Source organism: Osmia lignaria, chromosome 4 (assembly GCF_051020975.1).
Source record: "Osmia lignaria lignaria isolate PbOS001 chromosome 4, iyOsmLign1, whole genome shotgun sequence".
Lineage (NCBI taxonomy): Eukaryota > Metazoa > Arthropoda > Insecta > Hymenoptera > Megachilidae > Osmia > Osmia lignaria.
Window position 1 is genome coordinate 9,601,682 of NC_135035.1, and position 25,617 is coordinate 9,627,298.

The following is a 25,617-nucleotide window of genomic DNA, read 5'->3' on the forward strand; positions in this document are numbered from 1 at the left end:
GCTTCTTCGCAGGCTCTCTTTCGAGGTCGAGCTGACCCGAGAGCGTGACGCTGACAGAATTACGTCGGGGCCCTGGTCTTCTGCTCTCGCCGTGTAGCGAGACCCAGAGAAAAGAGTAGTCGAACCCCTCGGCTCTATGCTTTGCCATAAATATCGGCGGTGACGTTTAGGGAGAAAAAAGAATCTGGCGGCTGGGAAGCATGGATGACCTCCGTTTACAAAACGGCAGCCAGCAACGCCAGTCAAGCTACCGGTCTCCTATCTTTCGTGGCTAGACACGTTACATTTACGACAAAAATCTTGCGTTCCCGCGGAATTATTTTCTTACTTAATTCGTCCCTCGTTTCCTTCGAACGATCGATTTCTTTGAAAAGGCGAGTTTGCGTTCCAAGCTACCGACTCGTAGGTCGTACATCCTCGCTTCAGAATCGTCGTTGAATAAGCGACAATTTGTATGACAATTCCTCTCGATGGTCCGGTGCATTGTGCCGGCATGTGAAAGTACGAACGTGGGCACGTTGTATCCTATCGTGCTCGTTGTCTCTTTACCTCTGCCCCTCGTTCTTTCTCTCTCTCTCTCCTCATTTCTTTTCCCGTTTCGATCTCTCTTTCGGAATCACAAATGGAGGCGCGCAACCTTCCGAAGTACGAAAGAGAGTGAGAAGGAAGGATGAAACTCGCGGGGCAAAAGGTACGGACAAGAGAGAAGATGGAAAGAGAAGGTAAAGGTGAAAAGAAGAGGGGACACGGGAGAGACTGAGAGAGGATAGTAGAGAGTTAAGGAAGCAGGACTTTGTGAAAGAGAGCAAGAGAGAAAGATAGAGCGCAGTCGGTCGAGAGATCACGATCCTTGGAGCAAAAGCAAAGGTCGATCCGTGCTGCACGTTGCACAGCTCGACTCTACCACGACGGTAGGACGAACGTTTATTAGAAGCGGAGGAAGCGCCTCTGTGACAAATGGCGTGGTTTCATTGTTGCACGAGGACCCCCGGGCCCACCGACAGGGCCGCACGGGCCCCTCTGCGACATCGTAAATCTGACCAACGTTGACGGATAGAAATCAGAACGGATGCTGGCTGCTGGCTGATGGCTGATGGTCGGTGGCGCGATTTTTACTGTACGACGGCACCAAGAGGCGCGAAACTTGTGGAACAACCGAATTACGTTCGTGCTTTTGTTCTTTATCCGATCAACTGTGTTCGCTTTCGACGACGATACTTACTCTCGAATACATCGAACCGTAGTGACTGACTATCGCGCGTCTACAATCTCGACAGCGAGGCAAAGAAGAAGAATAAGAAGAAGTGGAGGAGGAAGAAAAGAAAGAGTGGATAGGCGCGAAAAGGTAAGAAGAAACGAGCGAAGCGTCGCTAGAAGAACGAAAAGAGAGTTCGTTAAGCGACGATCGGGGGGCATAGGTCTGTCAATCGATCCGAGTCCTCGGAGAAACGAAGGGACCCCAAGATGGCTGCCCGAGAACGTACAGACGGGCCCCCGCTTCACCAGCATCAGCGACTTAGCATAAATCACTCCCGCTCCGCTCCACTCCGCTCCATTCACTCTCTTGCTCGTTCGTTCGGTCGCTTACTCTCTTGGTCCCTCTCTTGGTCGCTTGCTCGCCCGATATCCGGCTGCAGAAACGCGACCATACTGCGATCACAGCCCCGTCCGTCTTCTTTTTCTTTAAACGCGTTCTGGCTTCTCGCGATCGCGAACCGTTCCACGTCAACGATTTATCAAAGACAACGCGTACTTTTACGGCACCAGCCTTTCAAACGTTCACATACACACATACTTGCGAACATTTACATATTCGATACGATGCTTCGTTAACGCGACACCTTAACTGAACCAAATAATGAAGAATCGACAAGGATGAATGAAAGAGAACAATCGGTCGAAGCAAATGGCGGAAAACGGTCTAGGATTCGTTAACAAGTGTGACGTCAAAAAGGCGAAGGAGGACAAAGAGAAAGGTCCGTGTCTTACCCTCCTCCATATTTCCTCGTGGTGGTAGTTCTTTAGACGGCTAGCTCTGTACGCACGACCTCGATATTACGATCTCAAGAAATTCGGGGGTAAGACGGAGAAACGAACAAGGAAGAAAGAGAAGGGAAGAAAGATTTGCAAGAGGTTGGGCGAACAGAGCAAACGGACAGGTCGCTTATTTATGGCAGCCATACTTCAGATATATGAACTGGTTCCCGTCGAAAGTTCGGGACGCCGCGTCTTTCCAGTTCAAAATGTATAGAGAGGTGTCCCGCCACTCGCCTTCCTCGGAAAGATTTGCGAGGGGTCACCCTCGACGCGATATCACGCGAGTTTAATTCTTTTTCTCGATTTCAAAAAAAAAAAATCAGGATAGGAAAAGGCTCGACTGTCGTGCGTCGCGTCGAGTCGTTCGTCGGCAACGGATGGCAATTTTTGGGATCGCGTCTCGATGTTTGAGAAGCTTTCAGACATTTGGCGAATTGACGCGAATGACGCAAATTCGTGTTCCCGCCTCGAAAGAAGGAGCTTGGAACGGTGAGAAGAGAAGGAAGGGAGCAGAGGGGTGGTAGGAACGGGCATTGGGGAGAAGAGAGGCGATGGAGTAGATAAATAGATGGATGGGCAATATTATAACTCACCGGCTGTCATCCTGTACGGCGAGTCAGGCTGCTAATCAGACCCTGGCTCGCTCTCGCCCCTCGACCGACCCTTCACGAAAAATGGATTTATTGCCGCTCGCTCCGACTTCGGCACGCTATCGAGCTCTCTGATCCGTAGAACGTAACCATCGTCGTACTATTCGCCGCGCCGTGTCGAGCCTTTTACCGAGTCAAACTTGGCCCCCTTCTCACCCTTGTCTTCCTCTTTCTATCTCTCTTTCCTGTCGTTATCCATTATTTTCCATCGTCTCTGAACGCGATCGCCCTTGAAACTAGCTGGACATTTCCACGTGTCTCGGAAGCTTTCTCCAACAACGTGGCGCGTACGGTCGCAACAAAGGAGGAGGACGATCCGCGATCTACGAAGCATCGGTGGGCACGGCCAAGAAACGTCGCGAAGTGAAGGAGCGATGGGTGGCAGGGAGGTTCAGGGAGGGGAGGGCTCAGGTGAGAACCGATGCATCAAGCAAACGGTGACACTCGCCTCTGCACGGCGTGCATAGATCATGTCGACCTCGTTGCCGTCGGACGCGGTGCTTCGCGACGAAGAGACGAGGGAAAGATCTAAAGCTTGGAGGGGTATGACGACCACCCTCCTACCCTTCTTCCCACCTTACAATCCGTTGGCTTTTCTCTTTCTCGCGCTGCTTGCGTTCGGAGAGCACAGATGTACGAACCAAACGAGATAGACGCAAGCAAGAGAACGGAACTGTCTGAGATCCCTGCTCGAGAATACGTGAATATACGCGTGTACGTGCCTGTACGTGCGCGCGTGTGTTTTTTCAACGAGATTTATTACCGAACTCCTAATGCTTCGGGGCACGAGGAGAGGGTGCTGCCGCTTTTCCCACCCATCAGCTTTCCCAGCCACCCCCTCCCCCGTTCCGCCGTTACTACCGTCGCCAACATCGTCGTCGCCGTCGTCGCCGTCGTCGCCCTCGACGTCATCGGAGTCGTCGTAGTCGTCGTGCTCGTGCTCGTTGTCGTTGTCGTCGTGGGTCTTGCCTCGCCGCGCCGACACTTCGTACCTTCTCGCCGCGCCGTACCACGGTTCGTCTTCGCACGCCGCTTAATCCTCGGCTGCCACGCTATTACGAGTTGATTTACATTCCTGCGTTAACAAGGGCCAGCGGATCGCGCCTCCGATTCTCTATTCCGCGACTCACCGTTTCACCATCGTTCCTTAAGCCCGCTTCCAACAGGGGAACACTTTCCAAGTTAAAACAGAGAAGCGAGCGTTCTGAATTTCGAACGAACCAATCAGCCGGACGATCTATCCTCGGATTTTAATCTGTCGCGTTAACGCGTTACGGGCAACTACGAAACTTTGACTAACAAACCTTTGAAGACGAGAAGGGTGTATAGGGGATCCTGTTACACCCAACTAATAAACGTCATCGCCGAAATATTTACGGCTACAAACGGTATCGTAACCGCCTGATAAATCATTATTAAGCAAATCGTATTACCGATGTTAACGAGATCGTCTCGAAGGATTACGTAACTTTGACCGTGGCCGTGTTATCTTTGTATCTTTTCGATTTTCGAGATTCTCCCGTCTATAAATAATTATCCTTCGACCGAACAAACGAATAACTAGGTACGACGACGGAACAGGTAGGGAAATCGAAAACGGGAGAAGGGATGAAGAATGGTAAAAAAAGATTTAACCATTCTCGAGCGCGTCAAAGTACCGGGAAAATTACCGACTACCGGAATACCCGGATAAGGGTATCGCGAAGTAATCGATGAATCGACGGATCGACGAATCGCGTCGGATGGACGAAAGGACGGACGGTGCGCGCGAAGGGACGAAAGATTAGATTCGCTCGAGGGACTGAATGGTGTAGGTGGACGGAGTGTACGCGACGCGACGTTAGGGAAAAAAGGGCAGCAAGGTCTGTCAGAGTGGTAGCGAGGGGATGAAAGAGAGGCGAACCGCGAAGGGTGAGCGCGAGAGAGAAAGAGGGTGGAAACGAAGAAACGAGAGACACGGAGAAGAAGTCGCGAGCCAAGGAAGAGAGTCTCCTCGGTGAAACTAGGAAGAGTGGGATGGGGGCGTGGGTGGAATGGGGCATTAGTGGGGAGAGAAATACGTCGGACCGGTGCGTGTCGTGGGTGGGGATAGGTCAGGGCCGCGGGTGGAGGGACAGGGGCGAATTCGTTTGGGTGAGGGGCCAGACGGGGCGATACGGTCCGTTCGGCGTGGAACTCGCAATGGGACGGACGGGTGCATCAAGGGGAAGAGAGAAAAAGGCGCATCGCGGATGGGGTGAACGAAGAGAGAAAGAGAGTGATGAGTAGTGCGAAGCAGGAGGGCGGAAAGGGGAAGAATCGGGTGGGGGGAAGCGTGGCAAGGGGCGGGTGGAGAAGGCGAAAAGGTGATGGTAGGGACGGAAAGTGTGGGGCGGGGGCAGAGAGGGGATGAATCGTCGTTGTGTCGTCGTCGGCGGCGGCGGCGGCGAGGTGGAGGGGGCAGAGGTGGGGAAGATGACCGCGGAGCCGTCAGTGCGCCACGTGCTGTCGTCGTAGGAGGGTCTTTACTTTCGCTCCGTTCCGTCCCAGAGTCATGCCCGTCACCGCTAAATCGTGACTCCGTTTGTTCGAAGCGATTTCATCTCCGCGATTGTTACGCGGTATCAGGAAACTCGGTCAAGCGATTCGTCAGATCGCGGGTATGCGAATATAAAAATACGGTGCGGTGAGGTGCGCGAAAGCAACGAAGAAAAGTAAAGAAAGAAGGAAAGAAAGAAGGAGAGAAAGATACGTTTGGAGGAAAGAGTGACAGGCGGCTAGCGAGCGCCAAACCAGTTGAGTGAGTGGTGCGTTGCGTCTTTATTGTCTTTGCGTGGGTGGAAGATCCGTGAGGATGACGCGGTGATATGGTGTCGAAGGAACCACGGAGGACACGCGTGTCCCGATGCTCCTCGTCCAAGCGTCGCGTTCTTCTTCACCTATTCGCGACGAGGATAATCGCTCCTGACGTAATCACGGAGCTGAGAACTCATCGGGACTGACGTTTCCTGCGCTCTGGAACCACTACTTCACGGTGAGTCCTTTTTCGCAATGTTTGCGATCGAATGGCGTTAACCGGGGCTGCTCGTTTCGCGAAATTTGCGACCAAAGTCCGTAAAAGTCTCGAACGCCTCGACTCGATTAGTTATCTGACAGTGAGTATCCCACTTTCTTCTTACCGATCCTGTTTTCGCAATGAAATTAACGAACGATTCGAATCGCGTCGCGTTTCAATCTTCTATTTCGGTCCACGCGCTCCGTTCAGATTTTCCTCCCTCTTCGTCGTTAACGTGTATCTATCTTTCTCTATAGTTCCCCTCCTCACCACTTGGCACACTCACCCCCTTCCCCTTCTGCTCGCTCCTCTCGTTTCATGACACGCATACGCGTATAGAACGTGCACAGGCACGAGTTGATTCGCATGCATGCACGCACCCACGCACCCACGCATGCATGTAGAGGGTGCACATTTATTCCTCGCTGATAGACGATAAACAGCACACCGATTGGCGGGTAACTCGATTCGTTTCAAGTTTGCCAATTTCTCGCGGCCATCGACTCATAATTCATTATCCGTGCATCTAATTCTACTTGGATTAAGCTGAACCGTGTAGAGGATGGAGGGCGCGAAAACGAAGGAGAATATACCGATCAGTGATCAGACGTTGAGACGAGTTCGTTTCGGAGCATTCGGCACTCGTCGTCGTCCTCGTTGTTTGCCAAAGCGTTGAACGCGTTGCCACGTGGCACGCAGTGTGATTTGCGACGAAGATAACTGTCGACGCGTATAACTTTCCTCGTTGCGATCGCGTAGGGTGCGAGTCAACGTTTCCCAGACACTTTCGTGCGTCGTAAAATGTGTTCGCGTGGAATCGCGGTGATCGTGTGTGCAAACAAGCCACGGTGTTACACACTCGTACGTGGATAAAACGCTGCGTTCGAAAATGTCTTTTTCTGCAGCAGTAACGTTTAAAGTTATGTTCGATGAAACGATGAAATTGTAACGAGACGAAACGAAAATCGAATGGCCGTAAATAGGTATTTGCATGCTCCCGATCGATTCGAACAATTACAATTCACCGACTTAAAACTGGGCAGAAGTGACGTCATTGGACGCGATTAAAACCGTCCTGTCACCGTGAGACATCTCGTATACGCGCACAACCAGCGACACGAATTCGTGAGAAAGAAAGGATCCAGGGTATAAAGTGTTGATTTCATTGCTCGTTTCAAAATTCGAGAACGCATGACGTTCAATGGCTTCTCATTTTTCCAATGCAGTTACCTTTTTGCATTTTTTAATGGATGCCAATTATGGATCCTCGTTTGACGCGTGGCTGACATTGTTGACGTCATTGCGGTTGGCTCCCAAAACCTGATTAGGTATTTGTTTTCGCGACGATTTCATATCAAAATGATCACTGCTTCGCTACTTTTCACCCCTTTTCGATATTCTTTGCGTTTACAGTCAATTGACCAAAGGCTCGCATGCAACGAAAAACCTGCAGCGGTAAAGAAACGAGCGCGGGAACGCTAGCTCGAACGCGAACTCGAACTCGAACTGGAGCTTCAACTCGAACTCCTCTCTGCCGCGTCAATAGCACACACCCCCGCGATTCAGTAGCGCCTATTGAAGTCTGCGATGACGGGCCCCGTCTGTCAGTAGATCAAAGCCGAAGTAAGCTCTCTTTGTGATGCTCCGCCGGGTCGGTATTTAATTATGTATGAGATCGATATTCGGGCCTTCGGGGGCTCTCTTTCAACTTTCCAGTCTCTCCATCTCCCGATCTCCCTTCCTCTTACCTTACCACCGATCAACGTACTACACGCCTTTTCTCTTTTTCCCTCTTTCCTTCTTTCATGTTTTAGTATAACTCGTTGTTTTCTCTTTTTCTTCATTTCGGTACACACTCGTTACGGATACACCCTCACCTCTGGCTTCCTTTTGTTCTCGACGCGAATGGAAAACAAACAGGTGCGAAGCATTGCAGCTACAAAGTTATCGGTATTTTAACTTTCGTTGACGTTTCTAGTTTCGATTTATCCCGATTCGGGAATGCGCGAGAGAAAAATTCCATGGTTCCACGTCGAGGAAACGATTCGGGGGTTTGTTTACGAGCTCGTACGTGTTTCGCGGGCTTCGGAAGGGGCGGCGCTACGAGCGTGAGCTTTACGCGCGCATTTAAATCTCGCCCGATCGTAAAGATCTCGTAAACGGCGAACGTCCATTCGTCGAAAGATACGAACGATCTTGGTAAGAAAGACGAGATTATTACGGAGGTAAACGAACGCGGCCTCGCTGCAGTTGTAAACTGTCAAGGGACGCCGCTTCCGAACGAGTAAGTAACGTTTCAATGAACGATAGCGAAGTTGTACGCGCAATACGGTGTTAGCAGCGTTTCGTGCCCTCTTTCCTTTTTCTCGCTTTCTTTTCTTTCCAATCCCTGACGGCAGCATCGCGTTATCGGATCACTCGAAATCGACGTTTACCCGAACCGCTCAACAACTCTTTATGTACATACATATATCGTGATTTCTAACGATTCTCGTCGCGAGCTAAACGAACAACGCTTCTCGACGCGAGAACGCCGTGGGAAACCGGTCGACGAGCGATGCGTTTCAAATATTTATTCGTTAAATTTCACGACAAAAAACTCTTTGATCAAAATCATACCACTCGATGAACCATCGGTTTTATCGTGATACATACGTCATACAAGGAACAAATTCAAACGAAAACCAAAAAAAAAAAAAAAAAAGGGAAAAAAGCGTCACCCTTCGTGAACGCAAAAAAATATTAGCCAGCCGTGATGGCGCTAATTTGCCGCGACCCGCGGCGGTTTGGTTGTTCTTGTTCTCTTTCCATTCTCTCTTCCACCCCGTTGTTGTTCTCCCTCTTCCTCTCCCTTTCCATTCCCCCAATCCGGCTATTTTTCTCTGTCTATCGTTTAGTCGTCCGGCTGTTCGCTCCCTTTTTCGTTCCAACAAATCCATTTCGCTCGATTTCCATTTTTACGCATCGATTGCGCGTGTGTGCAATCGTATCGCACGACGAATGACCACGAAAGGTTATCGTTGCACTTCGAATTACGATCGATGCGCACCTTTCGATTTGACGTATCCCTGCTTCCGTTTCCGCCTTTTCACGTACACGTTTCAGCCAACCGAAAAACGCGATCGACTTTAAACTATTCCTGTTCCCGTTCTCGTTCTTCTTTCATATCTCTCTGCCGCGAAATGAACGCGAAACTTTTCGACAACATCAAGATTTCTCAAATTCGCGTTGCTCATTTTTTGAAAACGCTGTTTCGATTCGTTTGTGTTACTCGATGTCTCCCTGGAGAAAGAGAGAGGATCCAGTGAGAGAGGGAAACGAAACGCTGGAGGCTCGTCGACGGCGGGGTTTAGCCAAACGAAACGAGGTACAACGAGGGTGAGCACCACGGCAAAGGGGGTTAAAGGGAGTTAAAGGGGGTTAAAAGAGCGAACGGGACAGAGAGAGGGAAGGAGGGAGATGCGCACGTTTTTGATCGGTCGCACAGAAAATTGTATTTTCGAAATCAATTAATATCCACAGAATAATAATATACACTGGCTAATGATCGTGCAACCGTGTATATAGTCAAGTTGATCTCTCTTTCTCCTTCCGTTTATCTCTCCTCCTCTCTCTTTCTCTCTGTACCTGTCTCCCTTTCCCTTGGTTTACTCGCGATCCACCCTCGGGCTACTTCCAACTGAATTCCGCGCGGCTTGTGACGCTTGTGATTCGACCAAAGTGCGTTTGACAATTTTTAATTATCGGTAACGAGTTTGACCGCGAAGACAGGTCGACTGAAAAACGGTGCATCGGCGAACAATCGAAATGCCGGTTCTCTGTTCGATCCTCGATATCCTCTGTCGTTTCCGTTGTAAGCAACGAGTTCATAAATTGTCTGTTTAACGCGAACGAATAGTTTGTCTGTTTGCCGCGTTCCGTCGATCGGAGCGATCCCGGCTAATGGCTTATCAAAAAGGGAGATGCGTGAAATACGATAATTCCCGTGCAACTTTTTATTCGTGCCAGCCAGCTATAACCTCTGGTATACGCTGTCCCGGTAAGCGTTCCGCATGCTGCACGTTTCACCGCTAATGTCCGCTGATACGGAGCACGAGCCATCCAAATAAAGGTAGTTACATATGTACTCAGTTTTGTTCGTTAACGTTTTTATCGGAAATCTTTGCCGCGAGCTCGCAACTACATACGCATAGTTTTGTGGTAGATAAGTTGAAAGATGCTTTTTCCGAAATTTCTCGCGTGGAAACGCTCGGTAGGATAGTAGCAGGATGGTAGCGTTACAGGCGCCGCATCGATCAAAGAAGCTGCCAGCTTGACGCCACAGACGGCTCGTAACTTATTCTCCTTGCACAACCGTCCGAATATCCAGTCTCGTCGCGCTGCTTTCCTCTCCCTTTCCATCTTTCGCGACTCTCGCCAGAAACTCTAAAATTCACCGAGTTTTTCTCGCTCCGGTTGTTCGATCACGGGCTCATCCATCCCCTAGATACGTAGGTAGCTATCGTACAGCGGATAGCGCAACTCGGATAGATGATATCTCGCAGTTAGTGCTCGAAGAAGTCCAGAAACGCGAACGACGTACTTTATGTATTCGCGATAGACGATAAATCCTCCCTCCCTTTTGCCTCGCTACCGAGAAAAATTCCTCCGTGAATCACCCGCTAGATTACTCGCGTCGTTGCACTTCGGATTTCACAGGACAGAAGGAGGTGTAGCTAGCGAGAATTTGACGGAAGTTCACTTATCGGGCAAAATATTGATGAAAAATCGGGTGAATAATAATTATTCAAACTTGCCACCCACCCATCTGTCTTTCACCTATCCTTCAAAGGTGTTTCCTTTCAACCTTCGGTCGCTTTCTCGAAACGAGCAACTGCATTCCGAGGAGGAGTTAGAATCTCGAAACGACACAGACGTCGTAAACGCGGTCTATTCTCGAAGGAGTAAGGCTGCCCGACCCGACCAGGTTTGGCCCGCGCGGTTCTCCAACGTGGCTGCACGCGCGTACCGTGTATGCCCACACGCGTGTAACGGTATCGAAGTCGCGTGTAAACCGGTGAATCACTGCTTCGCCGAGGTGCTTCCTTGCGTGGGAAGATAGTGGGGAAGGGACGGAAGTGGCAGTGCCATTCGAGGACACCGATCTTTCGCGACGAGTTATCGTCGTCGGGTTCCTCCTGTTCCTCGAACTTGTCGTCTTCGTGTTCTTCGCCGTCTCCGTCGACGTCGTCGTCGTCAGCGGAAAGCAGAGAGCGATGACAATGACGATCACGCGGTGACAAGAATCGTGTCTGGGTGGAGTCGTACGTGGCATTAAAGGATCAACGTTTTCAGACTGCGAAATAGATGCGTCGCGATACGAGAAGGTTCGCAGCCTTTCGATCGGTCGTCGAACACTAAACTTTGATTTTTTGATGCTTTTCTCGTTGCACGCCGCTTCGACAGACTGCATACACTGTAGGTACACTAGAACGAAAATTCGTGACCGATCGGTCCGGCTGGACGTTCGCATTAACGTGTCCGGTCGGGTTCGTCGACACGGGGGATTTGCTTTAGACTCGTCAAGTCGATCGATTATTTTTGACAAGGTTGATCGATAGGCGGGCAGGAGAGCGGTCGGCTGAGCGGGCGGACATTGCTGGTTATGGAACGTCCTATCGTGTGAATCACACTCGTATCGTCCTCGTTGTTACGGGATAATAATGCCGGATAGTGTTATCTAGTGGCCGCGTTTCGGAGCACCTTTCCGCGCTTCCTTCAACGCTCGTCCCATCCCTCTGTTCACCTCGATACAGGCTCGATCTTGGCGAATAAACAATTTTTTCGTCGATCGGCGATCGTTTCACGGTTCCGTGGCGACGACTCGCCAACCGTGTAACCCAATTTCTCCCGGCAAGAGATTTTGTCGACGGTCTTACGACCTCGTCACGAAATGCCATTCGTCACAATTTTATCGATCAACGACGAAGAGAGGAAACTGAACAAGAGAGAGAAAGAGAAACAGGTCTCCGCGTCGTATCACCGTGATCGATTCCCGTCGATCGGCCACGAATACGATTCCAATTAACCCGCTTCCACGCATCGGCGATCGGGAACGTTTCAAGGACCTCGTAAATTTGAACGTATCAACCAAGAGGTTTGCGCGCGATAATTATGATCGAAGAATATCGTTTTCTTTGCTCGGAGATAGACAAAAGGAGTATGGCGGTCGACAATGCTTTTCTGACTCCTTGAATCTCGGTTCATCCAACACAGGAGCCGTTTTTTCGGCTGAACCGTATCGAATTCTTTGATTAAACGGAATTGTTTGATCGCCTCGATACGCACGGACTCGTGACGATTAGTGGAGGAAAAAGTGACTAGCTGTTTGCGAGACGAAGGAAGAGTTGAACAGTGGGCGATTAGCCTCAGGCATAGCTCGTCGGGGCTTGAAGAGGAGGCACCAGTAACGCGTAATCCAGGCGTTCGACCACGTGGCGGATATAAAAAGACTCGTTGTTGCCGACGATACATTACATAATAGGTATGCCCGTTCATAAACAGCGCCGTTCAACTATGAATGAAGCAGAGACCCGTACCTTTCAGTCGTATCTACTACCACGACCGAAGCGTGTACCCGGTCTTGACCTGCCTCAAATCATGTAAATCCTAATCCGTCCGCGCACAGATCGTTGCCAGTGTACCCGTTTCTGCCCGCGCCACGTCGCACTGCGAGCCCACTGATTTCGAATAATTAAAATATTAACGAGTTACACCGACGCACCTGCCGTGCTCGGTCACCGGTTAATTATCGATAGTCGGTTCCGGTATTACTCCGCGTTAACGATTAACAACGCGCAACCAGAGATACAATTCATTTCCATGGGAATCTCATGCGACATTCATTACGCCTGCTCTAAGCGTCGAACGATCTTTGCACGAAATTGTACGCGGTCGTACCAAATGTTTCGAGGAAAAATTGATCGCGTACGATTCGCGATGCAAAATTTTTCCACGTCGGATCCGCTTCTTTTCTCGAGGAGAACGCAGACACGGCGAACCAACCCGTTCGGCTCTCGAAACGGTAAAAGGGACAGAAAAAACGTCTAAGAGGCTCAGGTGCAGGTATCTCCGGCGTCCGGCTCGAAAGATCGAGTTGCTCGACGTCTTCTCGAATGCCTCGAGAAATTTAAAACGTCTAAGCCGTCAACTTTTCCGCCCCTGTTGCTTGATGCGCCAACCTTCCCTTTGCGCGGTTCTCCTCGTCCTTCGCCGTCTTAAAGCACACCTTTTTTTACACCAATCCCTTGGGAACAAACGCGAGCGTTTGCTCCAAACCCCAGTCCGATCGTACGAAAACGTATCCTTGTTTCGGAAAAGAAAATTTTGAATATTTAGCTAGAGGAAAGAAAGTTTTCGATCGTATTATTCGACCGCCACGTCCCGCCGTGCCGTGCCGACGATGAACGGTTCGTTTGATCCGATCAAAACGTTCGTAGCCAACTCGAAACCGTTCGAGGCTACGGGCGAACCTTGCTTCTCGAAGATTGACAGCTGCGAAGAGTCATCTTTGACCGCGTCATCGTGATCGTCATCCTGATCGTCGTCCTTATGGACGGCACCACGATGATTGGCTGAAAGCGCATTTGTTTCGTGACGCAGCAGGGGCGAACGGACAGCAAGATTCGTCCGGCATCGGTTCGTACGAACGTTTCGCGAATGTGCCCGTGAAGTAATACGCCTCGACTACATCGACTTCATCGCGCGTTCTTTTGTACGTATCGTGTATTGCGCTCGTTCGTACGCGTCGTGATAAATAGCTTTCGAGCCAGCAGAAGAAAAAATGAATCGATTTAAAATCGAGGGTGTACCAGGCGAAAGTTTTCAACTTTTCGGTGAAATCGAATATCAGAAACGATTTCGCGAAGAAACAAGTGGGCGATGGAAATTCTTAGCTTGCACCACGGACGTGGCCCGACGTGGCTCGTAGTTGAAAGGCTGCTTCGTCACCAGGCCTTTGGGCCTGGCCGATGCATCGGCCTGATCGGTGGGAGGAAGAGACAAGAGAAGGAATTGGAAGGAGGAGAGAAATAGGGTGTACCTGAAGCGAAGTATCCGTAACGGCAAGGATAATAAATAATAAAGGTACATGTATAGGTATAGGTATAGGTACGGGAGATTGATGGCTGCACCATGACTGACGTTCCATCAATCACCTCTTCGCCCTTCTCACGAAGGATCGACCAGCTACGACCCAACTACCTCCGCTTTCGTTTTCTTCTTCGTTCCATTCTACTTCATCGCTCGTTCATTCGTTCGTTCGTTCGCACTCTTCGTTCGTTGCAGGTTTTTTCGTACTTGCTATTATCGTGCCGGTCCTTATTAATTCGCTGCCTTTCGCGTACCATCCATTCGGTCCTTGGTTCATCGAGAAGCGACTACATACCTACTATCCTGGTCGCGCGGTCCCATCGTGACTACGCTAGTTTCCAATCCTCCTCCTCCTCCTATTTGGCGTTCACCTATTAAAAAGCCGGCTATTCTCTGGGGACGCCGACGTTGCGGCTCCTAATTCTCCCGGACCAACGGATCGTTCCCGTCCCTTTTTGTTCATTTTCCGCACGATCATTCCGCCGTGTGATGCGAGAGTCAAAGTCGAACGCGTTCAGAGGAACTTTCTAGCCGACGATTGTTCGTTGGCCAAGCGAATCTTCGTTTGCACCGGTCGCGAACGCGAAAAGATCGGATCGGACTGGAGCGGACTGGAGCGGGCTGGACCGAAGCGGAGCGGACCGTGGTAGTAGAATGGCGAGACGAGCGGCAGAGAGTACGGAGAAGGCTGCCATCCGCCAACTAATCCGTCCCCTTCGGCGTATGGTGAGTGGCCGAGACGTATCAATCGGAAGGCTGGTATAAGTTTCCGCCGTTGTGGTCCGCCGGTACGGAGGTTAGCTGTCGTGGTCAGTTTCGAATTGCGGCGATGTCAGTGACAGCTGTGCTCGAGGGCCGCGTATTGAACTCACGTCCAGTCACGCTCCTTTATACCTACTTACCTTGCCCCTTCTTGCTCTCTTTCTCTCCTCTCCCACCCCTCTCTCTCTCTCAATCGTCTCCTTCTCTTTTCTCACCGTCCACCCTCGATCGCTTCTTCTCCTTCGCACTCGTTTCGCTCGGCTAGCGCTTCGACTCGTTCGATCTTCGCCAAAGGAATGTTTCCGCTTCGAGACGATGGAAGGATCGTTCGCGTAATGGACGATACTGACCGGTAGTAATAAGGTAAAGGGGTAGCTTGTACGGTTTTCGATCGCTAGGTTCTTGCCTAAGGAAAGGAAAAAGTAAAACAACGAATAGCAATTCAATTTTTCATCGACGTCCGACTGTCTAGAAATAAAAGGAGAACGCGTTGCGTCTTGGAATCAGGAGCGAATCTTTCGACTACCTTTCCGGTCGTTGCCTCGACTTCTTTAATTAAAGCTTTCTATCCGTCGAGAAGATTCTTCGTAGCCGTAGTATTTCGGGTGGTACAGTTTCCAGGGGCGCAAGGAAATGCAAGGATATCGAAGGGTTGTTGGAGAGGCGCGCGTTCACCACGGATAGGGGATAGGTTGAAAGGAAAGGAGATGAAGAAAGGGAAGAAGATGCGACGAAAAGAGAAAGGCTGGTGCATGTCGGAGAGCCGTTTAACTTCCCAATTACTAGAAACACTGGGCCATCGAGGCGAGTATTAAATGGTTTCCACCCACGGATACCGGCACGGCACCGCGGCGTTTCTATTTCCCTTCGCGAACACTCTCGCGATATCTCGAATCTTCTGCTTTTGTCGGTAGGAAGATAGAGAGAAAAAGGGAAGAGAGGCGAGTGAGAGAAGGAGAAGAAGAATATGAGAAGAAAAGGGAGGGACTCGATGCGAGTGCGTTGCCTTCGAGTTCTCCTCGTTCTCCTCGTTCCCCTCGTTCCATTCGCCTATGGACGAACTGTAGGTACTCGGTATAACGGCGGCAGGAAGAACAGGCGCGATATTACGCTGGAGTTTCGACGATGCTCTGGAGAACGAGACCGGTGGTCGTTAGGAAGAATAGAGGCGGGGGCAAGAGTCGGGCCATCGGAACGTTTCGGGACGTTTCAGGACGTTCCAGGACGGTCGCCCAGGGACGTTTCGACGCAACGAGCCCGCCTTATCTACGCTATATCCCTTGGTCGCTGAGACGCGGAGGACCGACCGACCTATCAACCTTCCACAGTTACCTATCTTACTCTCCGACCGGATAGACTCGTACGAAATATCAGTACTCATTCGTTACAAAATAAATCTCCTCTTTTTCGTTTTCCTGTTTCGCTTAGTATCGCTAGATTGCCGAGTGGGTAGTTACTTCGAAGCAACGTAGAAATTCCACGTGTTTTTCACCCATCGGTCAAAGATTTAATGGGTGAACGCCTGTTTTTGAACAACGGTCGTGTGGTTCGGGTACGACGAATAGAAATTATGGAAGGCGTTACGGAATATGAGCAACGACGAGGCAAAGAGAAGCGAAAAGAGTGAGCAAAGTACGAAGAAGAGAGTAGCCAGCGAACGAGCAAGCGACAAAAAAGGGGCAGAGGGGACTTGACGATTTATAATCGGTGACGAATGAGCGCGATCGCAGGGAGCCCTCGTCTCTCTGGCGTTTTATAAATGTCGCGGAGCAATAAAGACGCTCGATGGATTAGCCGTGAGCCTGGCATTCCAAAGGCAGAGCGGATTCTATTCTGGTGATTTGAAACCAGGCACGCGCGTCCAATGAATCAATCGAAGCCTCGTTCTTTTTCTTTCGCGTCTCGGAGCTTTGATCTCTAAGAGAAACCTTTAACGCGGTCCACGAAGGACGAACGTTCTCGACTCGAAACTCGCCTTTCTCTGGTGGAAACTGTTCGCGATGCAACCAGACGATTCCGTGGAAAGTCTGGTGCAACCATCGGACGATCGGTTGCGGGGAGTTGGTTAAATTGCGACTCGTAGACGAGAAATTCGATGGTAACATCGAGCTGGGTCGCAGCAGCGTCAAATCGAGCACGGCGTTCTTTCTCCTCTAGTTTTTACGATACCACCGTACAGCGTACACCGTATCCACCCCCGGTGAGTGGCTCAGTGAACCTCGATCGTTCTTTTTCTTCGGCGACGCCGTGACACGAACACGCCGTATCCCCGCTGTTCCAAGAATTCACGTACGCGTCATAAATAGTGGCCCTGCTCGCACTCTGCCGGTTCCTCTGCTCCCTCACCCTTCCCACCTTCGATTTCTCGCACGTTCCGACATTTTCCAATATTCCAAACTGCACCGATTCCATCTGGGGTCCCTCCGAAGCTTCTTCAACGTCCTTCTCCTTTTTCCCTCCTGTCTCTTTGTCCATCTCCTTTCTCTCTCTCCCTTTTACTACTTTCCAAGTATCGATCCACCGTGGTGTACGCGCGAGCCTCCGAATTAGACTTTGTCGACCAACGACTCGGCGAACAAGCGACATACAAACGGGAATCGATGTTTCGTTTCGAGCCACGAACGAACGCGCGATTCTTCGGGAAAATTGTAGGCCAAGAACGGTTAAAATCGAACGATTCGTTGAAGAATTACGTGGCTGGCCGTTCGTTCAAGCACAGACGGAACGATCTATCCCGCCGAATGGAATTGGCGCCAAACGTTTTACGAGCATGCGCTCGTTCCTCGTCCCTCGTTCATCGTTCTTCGTTCCTAGTTCCTCGTTCCAAGTCCTCGGCGTGGGTTTGTTGTGCGTCGACCTTTACCTAACCGCTCCCTCCGCTCCGAGTCGTAGCTATCCCCCTTAGCTCCGCTCAACTCCCTTGGCCACCCTCTGTAACTACCGCCGCGCAGCCACCCCCGTCGCCAACCCTGACCTGATTTATGGGATTCTCCAAGTGTCTACCCTGCCGACGCGCGTTTTCGACCCTCCCTCCCTTCCCGCTGTTGCTTTCTCTCCGCACGGTACGCGCAGACAGCTGGCTAGCGTTTCCACGAACGCGTGTCCGCTTCGCCGCCTCTCGACTCGACCTCTTTCTATCCTAGCTTTACGCTTCTTCTTACCGATCGTGCTTGTCGGGCTCGTCGTACTTTTTATCACTTTCCCTACCGTACGCGATATCTTTTCCATTCGCACTCTCCCCGACGCTCGCTGGCTCTGCTTTCTCCTCTTTCCGTTTTCCCGGTAGATACGGTCGAGTAATATACGAGTCTTGCATCTGTTCGCCGAGTGACGCAACGTCCCGCCATAGATCACAGACAGGCTTTTAGAGAGTGAAGGCTGTTAAGAAGAGCGCGAGAGAGATGGTGTTTGAACAAGAAGGAAAGGAGGAAGAAGAGAAACGAAGACCGACGACAAAGACCGCCCGTAATGCGAACGGGGGTAGAGAACGATGGAAAGCACGAGTAAAAGAGAAACGGCGCGGTGCGGTGGCTGGTTTTTCGGGAACGAAAATTCGAAGGAAAGAAGGTGTACTTTGTGTTAGAAATATTTTCAATATAGATCACGAGATAATCGTGAACCGTGCGATTTTTCGATTGGCCACAAATCTACGGATGATGGTGGCTAGAACAAGAAGAGGAAAAGGGAACGAGGTGGCGCGGTGCGATACGGCACGGCGATAGAAGGCATCGTGCGACGCGCAAACCATTCAACCGAGATATACGAGCGAGAGTTTGTTCGCGCTTATGGCTTGCGTCTGGAAAGGGGGCGGTAGGTTCTGCAAGGGCTAACTGCGGAGAGAGGAGCAAATGGGAAGAGCAGGGTTGCCGCTTTATCGGAGCACCCTTATGCCTATTATACCTCTTCACCCCTCCTATGGTAGAGTTTTAACGCGAGAATCCCCTCGGCACGGCGTGGACTCGGTTCGCGCGGTCGACCCTGGCCGAACGGTGCCGAACGACCCCGAGTAACGTAGACCGAGGCTCGGCGACACCGGGTGACGCGGCGCGCGAATTAAAACGCCTCATAAATATCTGAAACAAAGGCGGCCGCTTTCGAGGGCGTACGGTGGAAAGATATACGGCCGGTTAGAATGGCTGGTAACTGGTGGATAAGAGAGGGGTCGGGGAATTGGTTGTGGCTGCACGGGGGACGCGACTCTAACCTTTTACCACTGTTCGGAAAAACTCTGAACGCCCGTAAGAGAGAAAAAAAAAGACGAACGGGGATAAAATAAAAATCTATTTTCACCGTTAGGTTAGACGGGTTCTTCTTCTTCGATCGATCGATCGATCGGTCGATCGAACGATCGTGGTCGGAACAGGACATTCTTCTGACCATTTTGACCTTTTTCTCTTTCAGGTAAGTAGTGGTCTCCGATCGTTTGAAAAGCGAGCGGCCCGCAGCCGCCGCATCGGACGGAAGACATGCGCAGCAAGCAGCAGCCGAGGCCTTCCTTTCGGTGGCCGCAGCAACGCGGTGATAATCTTACCGGTAAATATTTCAAATTCGCAACATATCAATACGCACGAGCACGTACGCACGCACGCCCGCGCCCACACACGCACGCATGCTCACAAGTAAGCAAGCAAGCATATTATGATTTCATTTGTACAACTGTTGCCATTTCCGCGCCTCGTTACGAACTTGGATTATGCGAGCATCCTCGATCTATCTAAACATCTGTTATCCTTTACGCGTTCTTGCATGGATTTTTTACGAAATTTTACTCGAAAAATCTGCTTCTTTGGCCCTTGCTCATCCTTCGGGCGTTAATTTCATAGTAGCAGCAGTGCCAGTTACGTCGTTCGAACGCGTCCGTAGTAAATTTCTTTTCCTCTACGCACCAAAAAGCTGGAGATCTTGAATTACCAGATGCCGCGTCCGCGTTTAACGTACGTGCGTGCGTCTCGATGGAAATTAGAAATACCCGGAGAGATTTATTGCCGCGTGCTCACTTGGTGTATCTGCTTTTCGAACAGTCGCGACGAGTCGTCCGATCAATTTCCTTCTTCAGAATCACAAGCTAAATCGACTGATATCGTTTGACCAAGGGACCCTGTTCTTACCGAATCTAGCTGATTTACGAACCTCTCGATGTAACAGATATTCGTCGAACCGTTTTGATGGAAAATCGTTGTAACGTCCAACGCGATAACGTACACCGGTGCGCGTTCGAACCTCGTCGTGTGATAGCTGTCAGAACGTAAGAACGTAAGAACGCGAACAGATTCAGGCGGTACGGGAGCGCTTTCACTTTGTCGAGAAGCAGAGTTTAACGTTCGAGATTTATGATGCTGGTAAGTGGGACCGATTCGTCGTTTCGTGAGGAAAAATAAAGAAGCGAGATCGCAAACGAGAGGATGAAAATGCGTTCGCGTAAGATCTGGGCGTGGAAATTGGTTGGCTAGGCTGGTCACTACCGGGCAGGAGCACCTTGGATGACGCTCAGGACAGGTCAGAGATATCGAACGATCGCGTCGGTCGAAGTGGATAACAGACTCGGATAAAGAACAAGTCGGCGTGCGTGTGCCGGACAAACGGGGTCGTCGAGGGACACGCGACTTCTCTTTCCAATAGCCTCTAGCAGGGAATCGTACCGGTCTCGACGATAACCCACGAATGACGTGACAAGCGAAATCCTGTATCCACGGTCCGGCTGGCACGGAATATCGGCGGACGTCGTCTAAATGAACCGTTGTACCTTCTGCTTTGATTTCAAAGAGCGGATCCCTAACAGCCGAGGAATATTCATTTAAATATCTGTCGATACTCGAGTCCGACGCGAGGGTTGCACCAATGTCACCGATGGACTTATGTGCCCTCCGCGTCCTCCGTTCCTCTTCCCTTTCTCCCTCTCTCCTTCTCCTTCTCGTTCTGATTCTGGTTCTCGTTCTCGTTCTTCGTCACGACTGCACGCGCACCTACTACCTGTCTACCTGCGCGCGTTATGTCCATACACGCCCACCAACTGGCCAACGTCCGATCTCTGTCGCGGAATCGTTCGATTCCGCGCTTTGTCCTCGCCATTCATGTTCCCTTCGATCCCCCTTCCCTCCATTTTCCTCTCTCTCTCTCTCATACGGAGAACTACTCAAGTATTACACTTACTTATTAATGAAACTTTGCCAGCTTGTAGAGCTCGTCGAGCTGAACACGCCTATACCCCGTTTTGTGGGCAGACGACTAATTGTTTAAAAGATATTAATAATTAAAGTTAGTTACCTCTTACATTGAGAAGTATGACAGACTCACACATACAACTCGCAATCTAGAGATCCACGGTTCATATCCTTGGTTCCCAACATTTTTTTTTTTTTTTTTTTTAATGATAATTTATCTCTTTTTGAGTAACTATTACATCAAAATTATCATTAAAAAAAAAAAAAAAAAAACCGGGAATCCAGGATTTGAACCGAGGACCTTTAGATTGCGAGTGATGTGTTTAACCACGGAGCGGGTCCATGACTCGCAATCTGAAGGTCCTCGGTTCAAATCCTTGGTTCCCAACAATTTTTTTAAATTTTTTTTTTATGATAATTTTTATGTAATAGTTATCCAAAAAGAGACAAATTATCATTTTTTTAAAAAAATGTTGGGAACCAAGGATTTGAACCATGGATCTCTAGATTGTAAGTTATATGTGCGAGTTTATCATACTTCAGAATGTAAGTAGTAACTAACTTTAATTATTAATATCTTTTAAACAATTAGTCGTCTGCCCACAAAACGGGGTATAGGCGTGTTCAGCTCGACGAGCTCTACAAGCTGGCAAAGTTTCATTAATAAGTGAGTATAACACTTGGGTAGTTCCCCTTGTCAGTCTTGTAACTTTTCGTCTCCCTCGATTTACCAATCCCTTCGATTACCTTCTTTCCCGACTACCTCTACGATTCTCCGTTTTACGAGCGAACCTGTTTATAAATCGAACGCGACCACCTGAACGAGAAGACGAGCTCGTAGCAAGTAAAACATCCCGCCGATAGGCGCCGGTAGGCACATCGACGAGCAGCGAAGGGTTAGAACGATCCGTGGATCGACTAGCTTCGACCATACGAAGATGGAAGGAGAAAGGAAAACGAGGAGGTGGAAAGGAGGTGCACTTTCCGTGCGTCGTTCAAGAGAAGCTTAATGCGGTCGTAAAACGCGCTAACGACCGACTCTCGGTTCTACTTCGTCTTTCACGAGCTTTCGTCGATCCTTCCCTTTCAAAATCGTCTTTGCTTTTCATCATTTTCCGTTACTTCTTTCCATGATCTATTAATCAACAATGATATCGTGTAAAATGCTTTCTTTCGTTGAGAGGTCGAGGGGAAAGCGGACTTTTGAGCGTGTAAAAGGTAAAGATGGAAAATTTCGATGAGCAACGCGACCGGTATAATTTATTTGTTTCCGTTATTCCTCGATCGATCGATTCGAATTAACCTTTGACACGGCGCTTCCGTAAGCCGGAATCGCGTCTTATAGCGTGCGAGCGGATGAACGATTATATTTTAATGAAAAACGATGGGTACAGGATTAACGAGGAAGAAAGTCGTGTAACGTAGTTCTACGCGTGTCCGCATTTTTCACCGATTACGCTTTCAACGATGTTCTTATCTCGTTTCTTTGAGAGTAACTATTTCGTCCAACACGCGATCTGTAGTTTATTTTTCTGCTATTACGATCGCGATTTCGAACAGTTCTAATATCACTAGATATCTCGCGTTGAGCACCTAAAGCGTTAATTTACGAAACGAAAGAAAGAATAAAGGAAGGAGGGAGGAAGACTCAACTTGAATCCCCGAGGCTAACATGCCGCGCATTCCCTCTCTTTCGTTGCCTCTGTCCCTCTTGCCTTTCCGCGGGTAGTTCTACTAGCAGCATTTTAATCCAGCAAACCGACGTCACTCCACCGCCCCGAATAATCAGCCTGAAATTCGTTGCGAGCGTAGGCAGGCGAATTGTCGCGAAACGCAACAAAAGAACGAGATATTAGTCGGCTGGTACTGCGACTACTGCGGCTGCTGGCCAAACCGTACGCTCGGGAACCGACGCTGGAACACATCGCTGACTACGGAGAACAGTGCAGAGCTTGACATTCTCGACTCGTATTTGATTTTATTCTTCCGGGCTTCTAGTCGACGACGATCACCGGATGATGAACAACGTCGTCGTGCAATTAGGCTATGCGTTGGAGGAACTGGATATCCTTGCACTTTGTCGCGACGATCTCTTCGATTATTCCAATCGAGATCTGCCGCTTATCGATCGAATAATAATCTCGTTTTCTAGTCGATGCGTTTGCATACGCCACCGCACCAGCTTGATTAATTACTAATTTATGCCGGTGCACAAGATATTCGATTTTTTTGTACGTTTTCAATTACGCGTCCTCGAGTCGGTGAAATATTCAGATTGAATCTCGATTGAGAACGAGTTGATCGCAGGGACCGTAAATAATAATCGGTCGATCGTTTCGAAAAATTTCTCGTTGCAGCCATCGGTGAGCTGATTGTTCGACGAACGAGTCGTAGAGTATCTTTAGAAATTTGGGAAAACGTTTGAACAAACGTAGCGAATAGTATAAGAATAGATAGGAAGCGTAGGAAAGAAGGAGACGGAGCAAAAGCTTGACGCGGACACGTTCGTTGGCGAGGAGTGCAAGGCGCGTTGGTGCATTCGTACCGGTCGATGCAATCGCTCGACTCGAAGAAGTGGAAAGAGCGAGTGGTACACGGGAGTGTAAGGAGAGCGGAATGAATCGCTGCCACTCAAGCAGCAGCAGCAGACGGACGTGCCGGACGGGCTGACAAGGCCGTGCTCATTCCTCGCTCGTAGCTCGCTGATGCCGCCCCGGTGCCGCAACGATGCCGCGTCGATCCCGCGCCACTGAAAGCACGGTTCTAACCAACAGCGTCGATACGACCGTCCACTACCAATAACTATAATTTACGGTTGCTAAGTGTGCCATCTTGCCTTTTATCTATTTGCTTTTCCAACTATCTGACTTTTCGTCTTTCACACGTTTCTCTATTTCTTCTTCTTCTTTTTCCTCCTCCTCCGTATCCTACTTCACCATCATCATCGCTTCGTTCGTGGCGTACATTGGGTCGTCCATCCATCTACATGTCTGTCATACATAACACGTATTCCACACTCTCGAACGCGGCTTAATTATAATACGGAGATATTTATTACTAGCCGTATCGTCTATTTCCGTCGACGACCGTAGGAGAACGCGGACCGTGCACAACCGGGTGAGAGATATCGCGAGTACTGGCTCGCGAATTATTTGCGCAAGAATCGACGTACGACAAGAGCTCGAAATCTTTATTATTTTCGTTAAAAGGGAAGAGGATCGCGTGGACGGTTTCGTGATCCTGTCGTACACGGTGAACGGTGTCGAGGGAAGAAAAATTTCTGAGCAGACGGGTGAAAGTAACGAAACTATGCAAGGCGACGCGGGAGACTCGCGAAACGAGGTGCAGGAACACGAGGACGATTGGTGGATCTGGCGATCCATGGTGCACCGCTGCTGAGTCGCGTGTTGTTTCCGTCAGAATTTATGCGAGGACGAGTGATAAGACCGTTCCGAATAATACGGTCCACCTCCACCTGCCAGCGGGCGGCAGTAGCCTCTCTCATTTTTAATTCCCCACGGTCGGCCCTCGATCTCGCTAGATCCTATCGCGGCCAGCGATCCCAGCCGAGCCTTTCAAACGAACGCACAATAGGCTTTCCGAGCTTCGCGTCAAAAGCGTCCAGGTGCCTTTGCTTTGCTTTGCTTTCCTTTCCTTCCCTTCCCTTTCCATCCCTTCGTTTCGCTTTGCTTCGCTTCGTTTCACTTTGCTTTGCTTTTGCTTTTCCACCTCCGGTCTACCTCGATTCGTCTTACCCTTTGCTTCTGCTAATTTTCCTCGATCCTTCCTCGCCCGTGTTTCCATGCAACGTCAATTATTTCGATTATACGCAATGCGGTTATGCTTGTCGGAATCAATCGGTGTGACACGGTAGGAAGACGAAGGAGAAGAAGCCATCGAAAAGACCTCGCTTTCGCCTCTCGTACGCGACGCATTGCAATTAATATCCCCGTCGCGACGACCTCGATCTGTCTCGATGCACCTGGCTTTCGTCTCGTCCCGCGCACTCGAACGATGACTCGAAATGACGGGACTGGAATTGATATTCGGAAACGAGACCACCGAACCCGTTTCGGTTTCTCAGCTTGTACTTTGCCCGCCCGTTTCCGACTTGACCGCGTACATTCTCACCCTCCGCGCGGTTTTTCTCGCGAATTTTCCCTCATTTTCGCGTCGAGTTCATCGTTCAAACGCGATCGACGTGCAATGCTCTTGTTGAGATCCCGTCGAAGCAGACGGAGACGAGAAGAGGAACGCGATGATGGGTTGGATGTAAAAGGGGAATGGTAAACAGAGGCGGAATGAGAAAGAGTGAGAGAGAGAGATAAAAGAGAAGCAAGTGGACGCGAAGTGGACGGTACGACCCGTCCATCACGTAGCTGCCGTCAGATTATCGTTCCGACACTTTCCAAGTTATTCCGACCGTGTGCCTTTTCACGGCGTTCGCTGTTTCCTTCTCTCCCGTTCCCGCCGAGAGAAGATCGCTGCTGTCGTTTTCCTCCGGCTCTTCTGCTTCTCCGACTGCTCGCTTCTCATCGAACGACTTCCAACCTACTTCTACCTACTTCGTCGCCCCCGTCCGACGAATCGAGACAGGAAAAGAGACGAAGGATAGGAATGATGCGTTCGAAGGGTAGACAGGGATGTTGAGAGGAGAATGGAGAACCGCGTACCTGGGTATTTGAAGTCCGGTCGACTCGTTTGACCGGTGTCGATCAAATTTCCGAGGACGAGATTATTCAAGGCCGTCGACGATCGAGACAAAGCTCCTTTCGCGGCCGTATACCTCTTCTCACCGTCGATTCTTACCTTTTTCTTTTCTCGCCTCGCTTCTTCGGCTTCC

The 25,617-nt window shown here is 50.0% G+C and overlaps 2 protein-coding genes across 9 annotated transcripts in view; one reads left to right on the plus strand and one right to left on the minus strand.

Annotated features, from left to right (window-relative positions):
• The window catches only part of LOC117603374 (uncharacterized), a 183,652-nt gene that overhangs the window by 47,359 nt on the left and 110,676 nt on the right, over window positions 1-25,617 (minus strand). The gene's annotated exons all lie outside the window — the stretch shown is intronic.
• The window catches only part of tio (zinc finger domain-containing protein tiptop), a 66,414-nt gene that overhangs the window by 21,963 nt on the left and 18,834 nt on the right, over window positions 1-25,617 (plus strand). For 4 of the 8 annotated variants that reach the window (XM_034322458.2, XM_034322459.2, XM_034322457.2 and 1 more), the window contains one exon: window positions 19,015-19,146. The exons of 2 other annotated variants lie outside the window; for them this stretch is intronic. In XM_034322458.2, coding sequence (XP_034178349.1) covers window positions 19,080-19,146 — 67 coding nt within the window. In that variant the 5' untranslated portion in view covers window positions 19,015-19,079. Of the gene's footprint in view, window positions 1-5,137; window positions 5,701-19,014; window positions 19,147-25,617 lie in introns of those variants that run through there. 2 more of the 8 variants (XM_034322460.2, XM_076688117.1) reach the window with 2 other exon arrangements.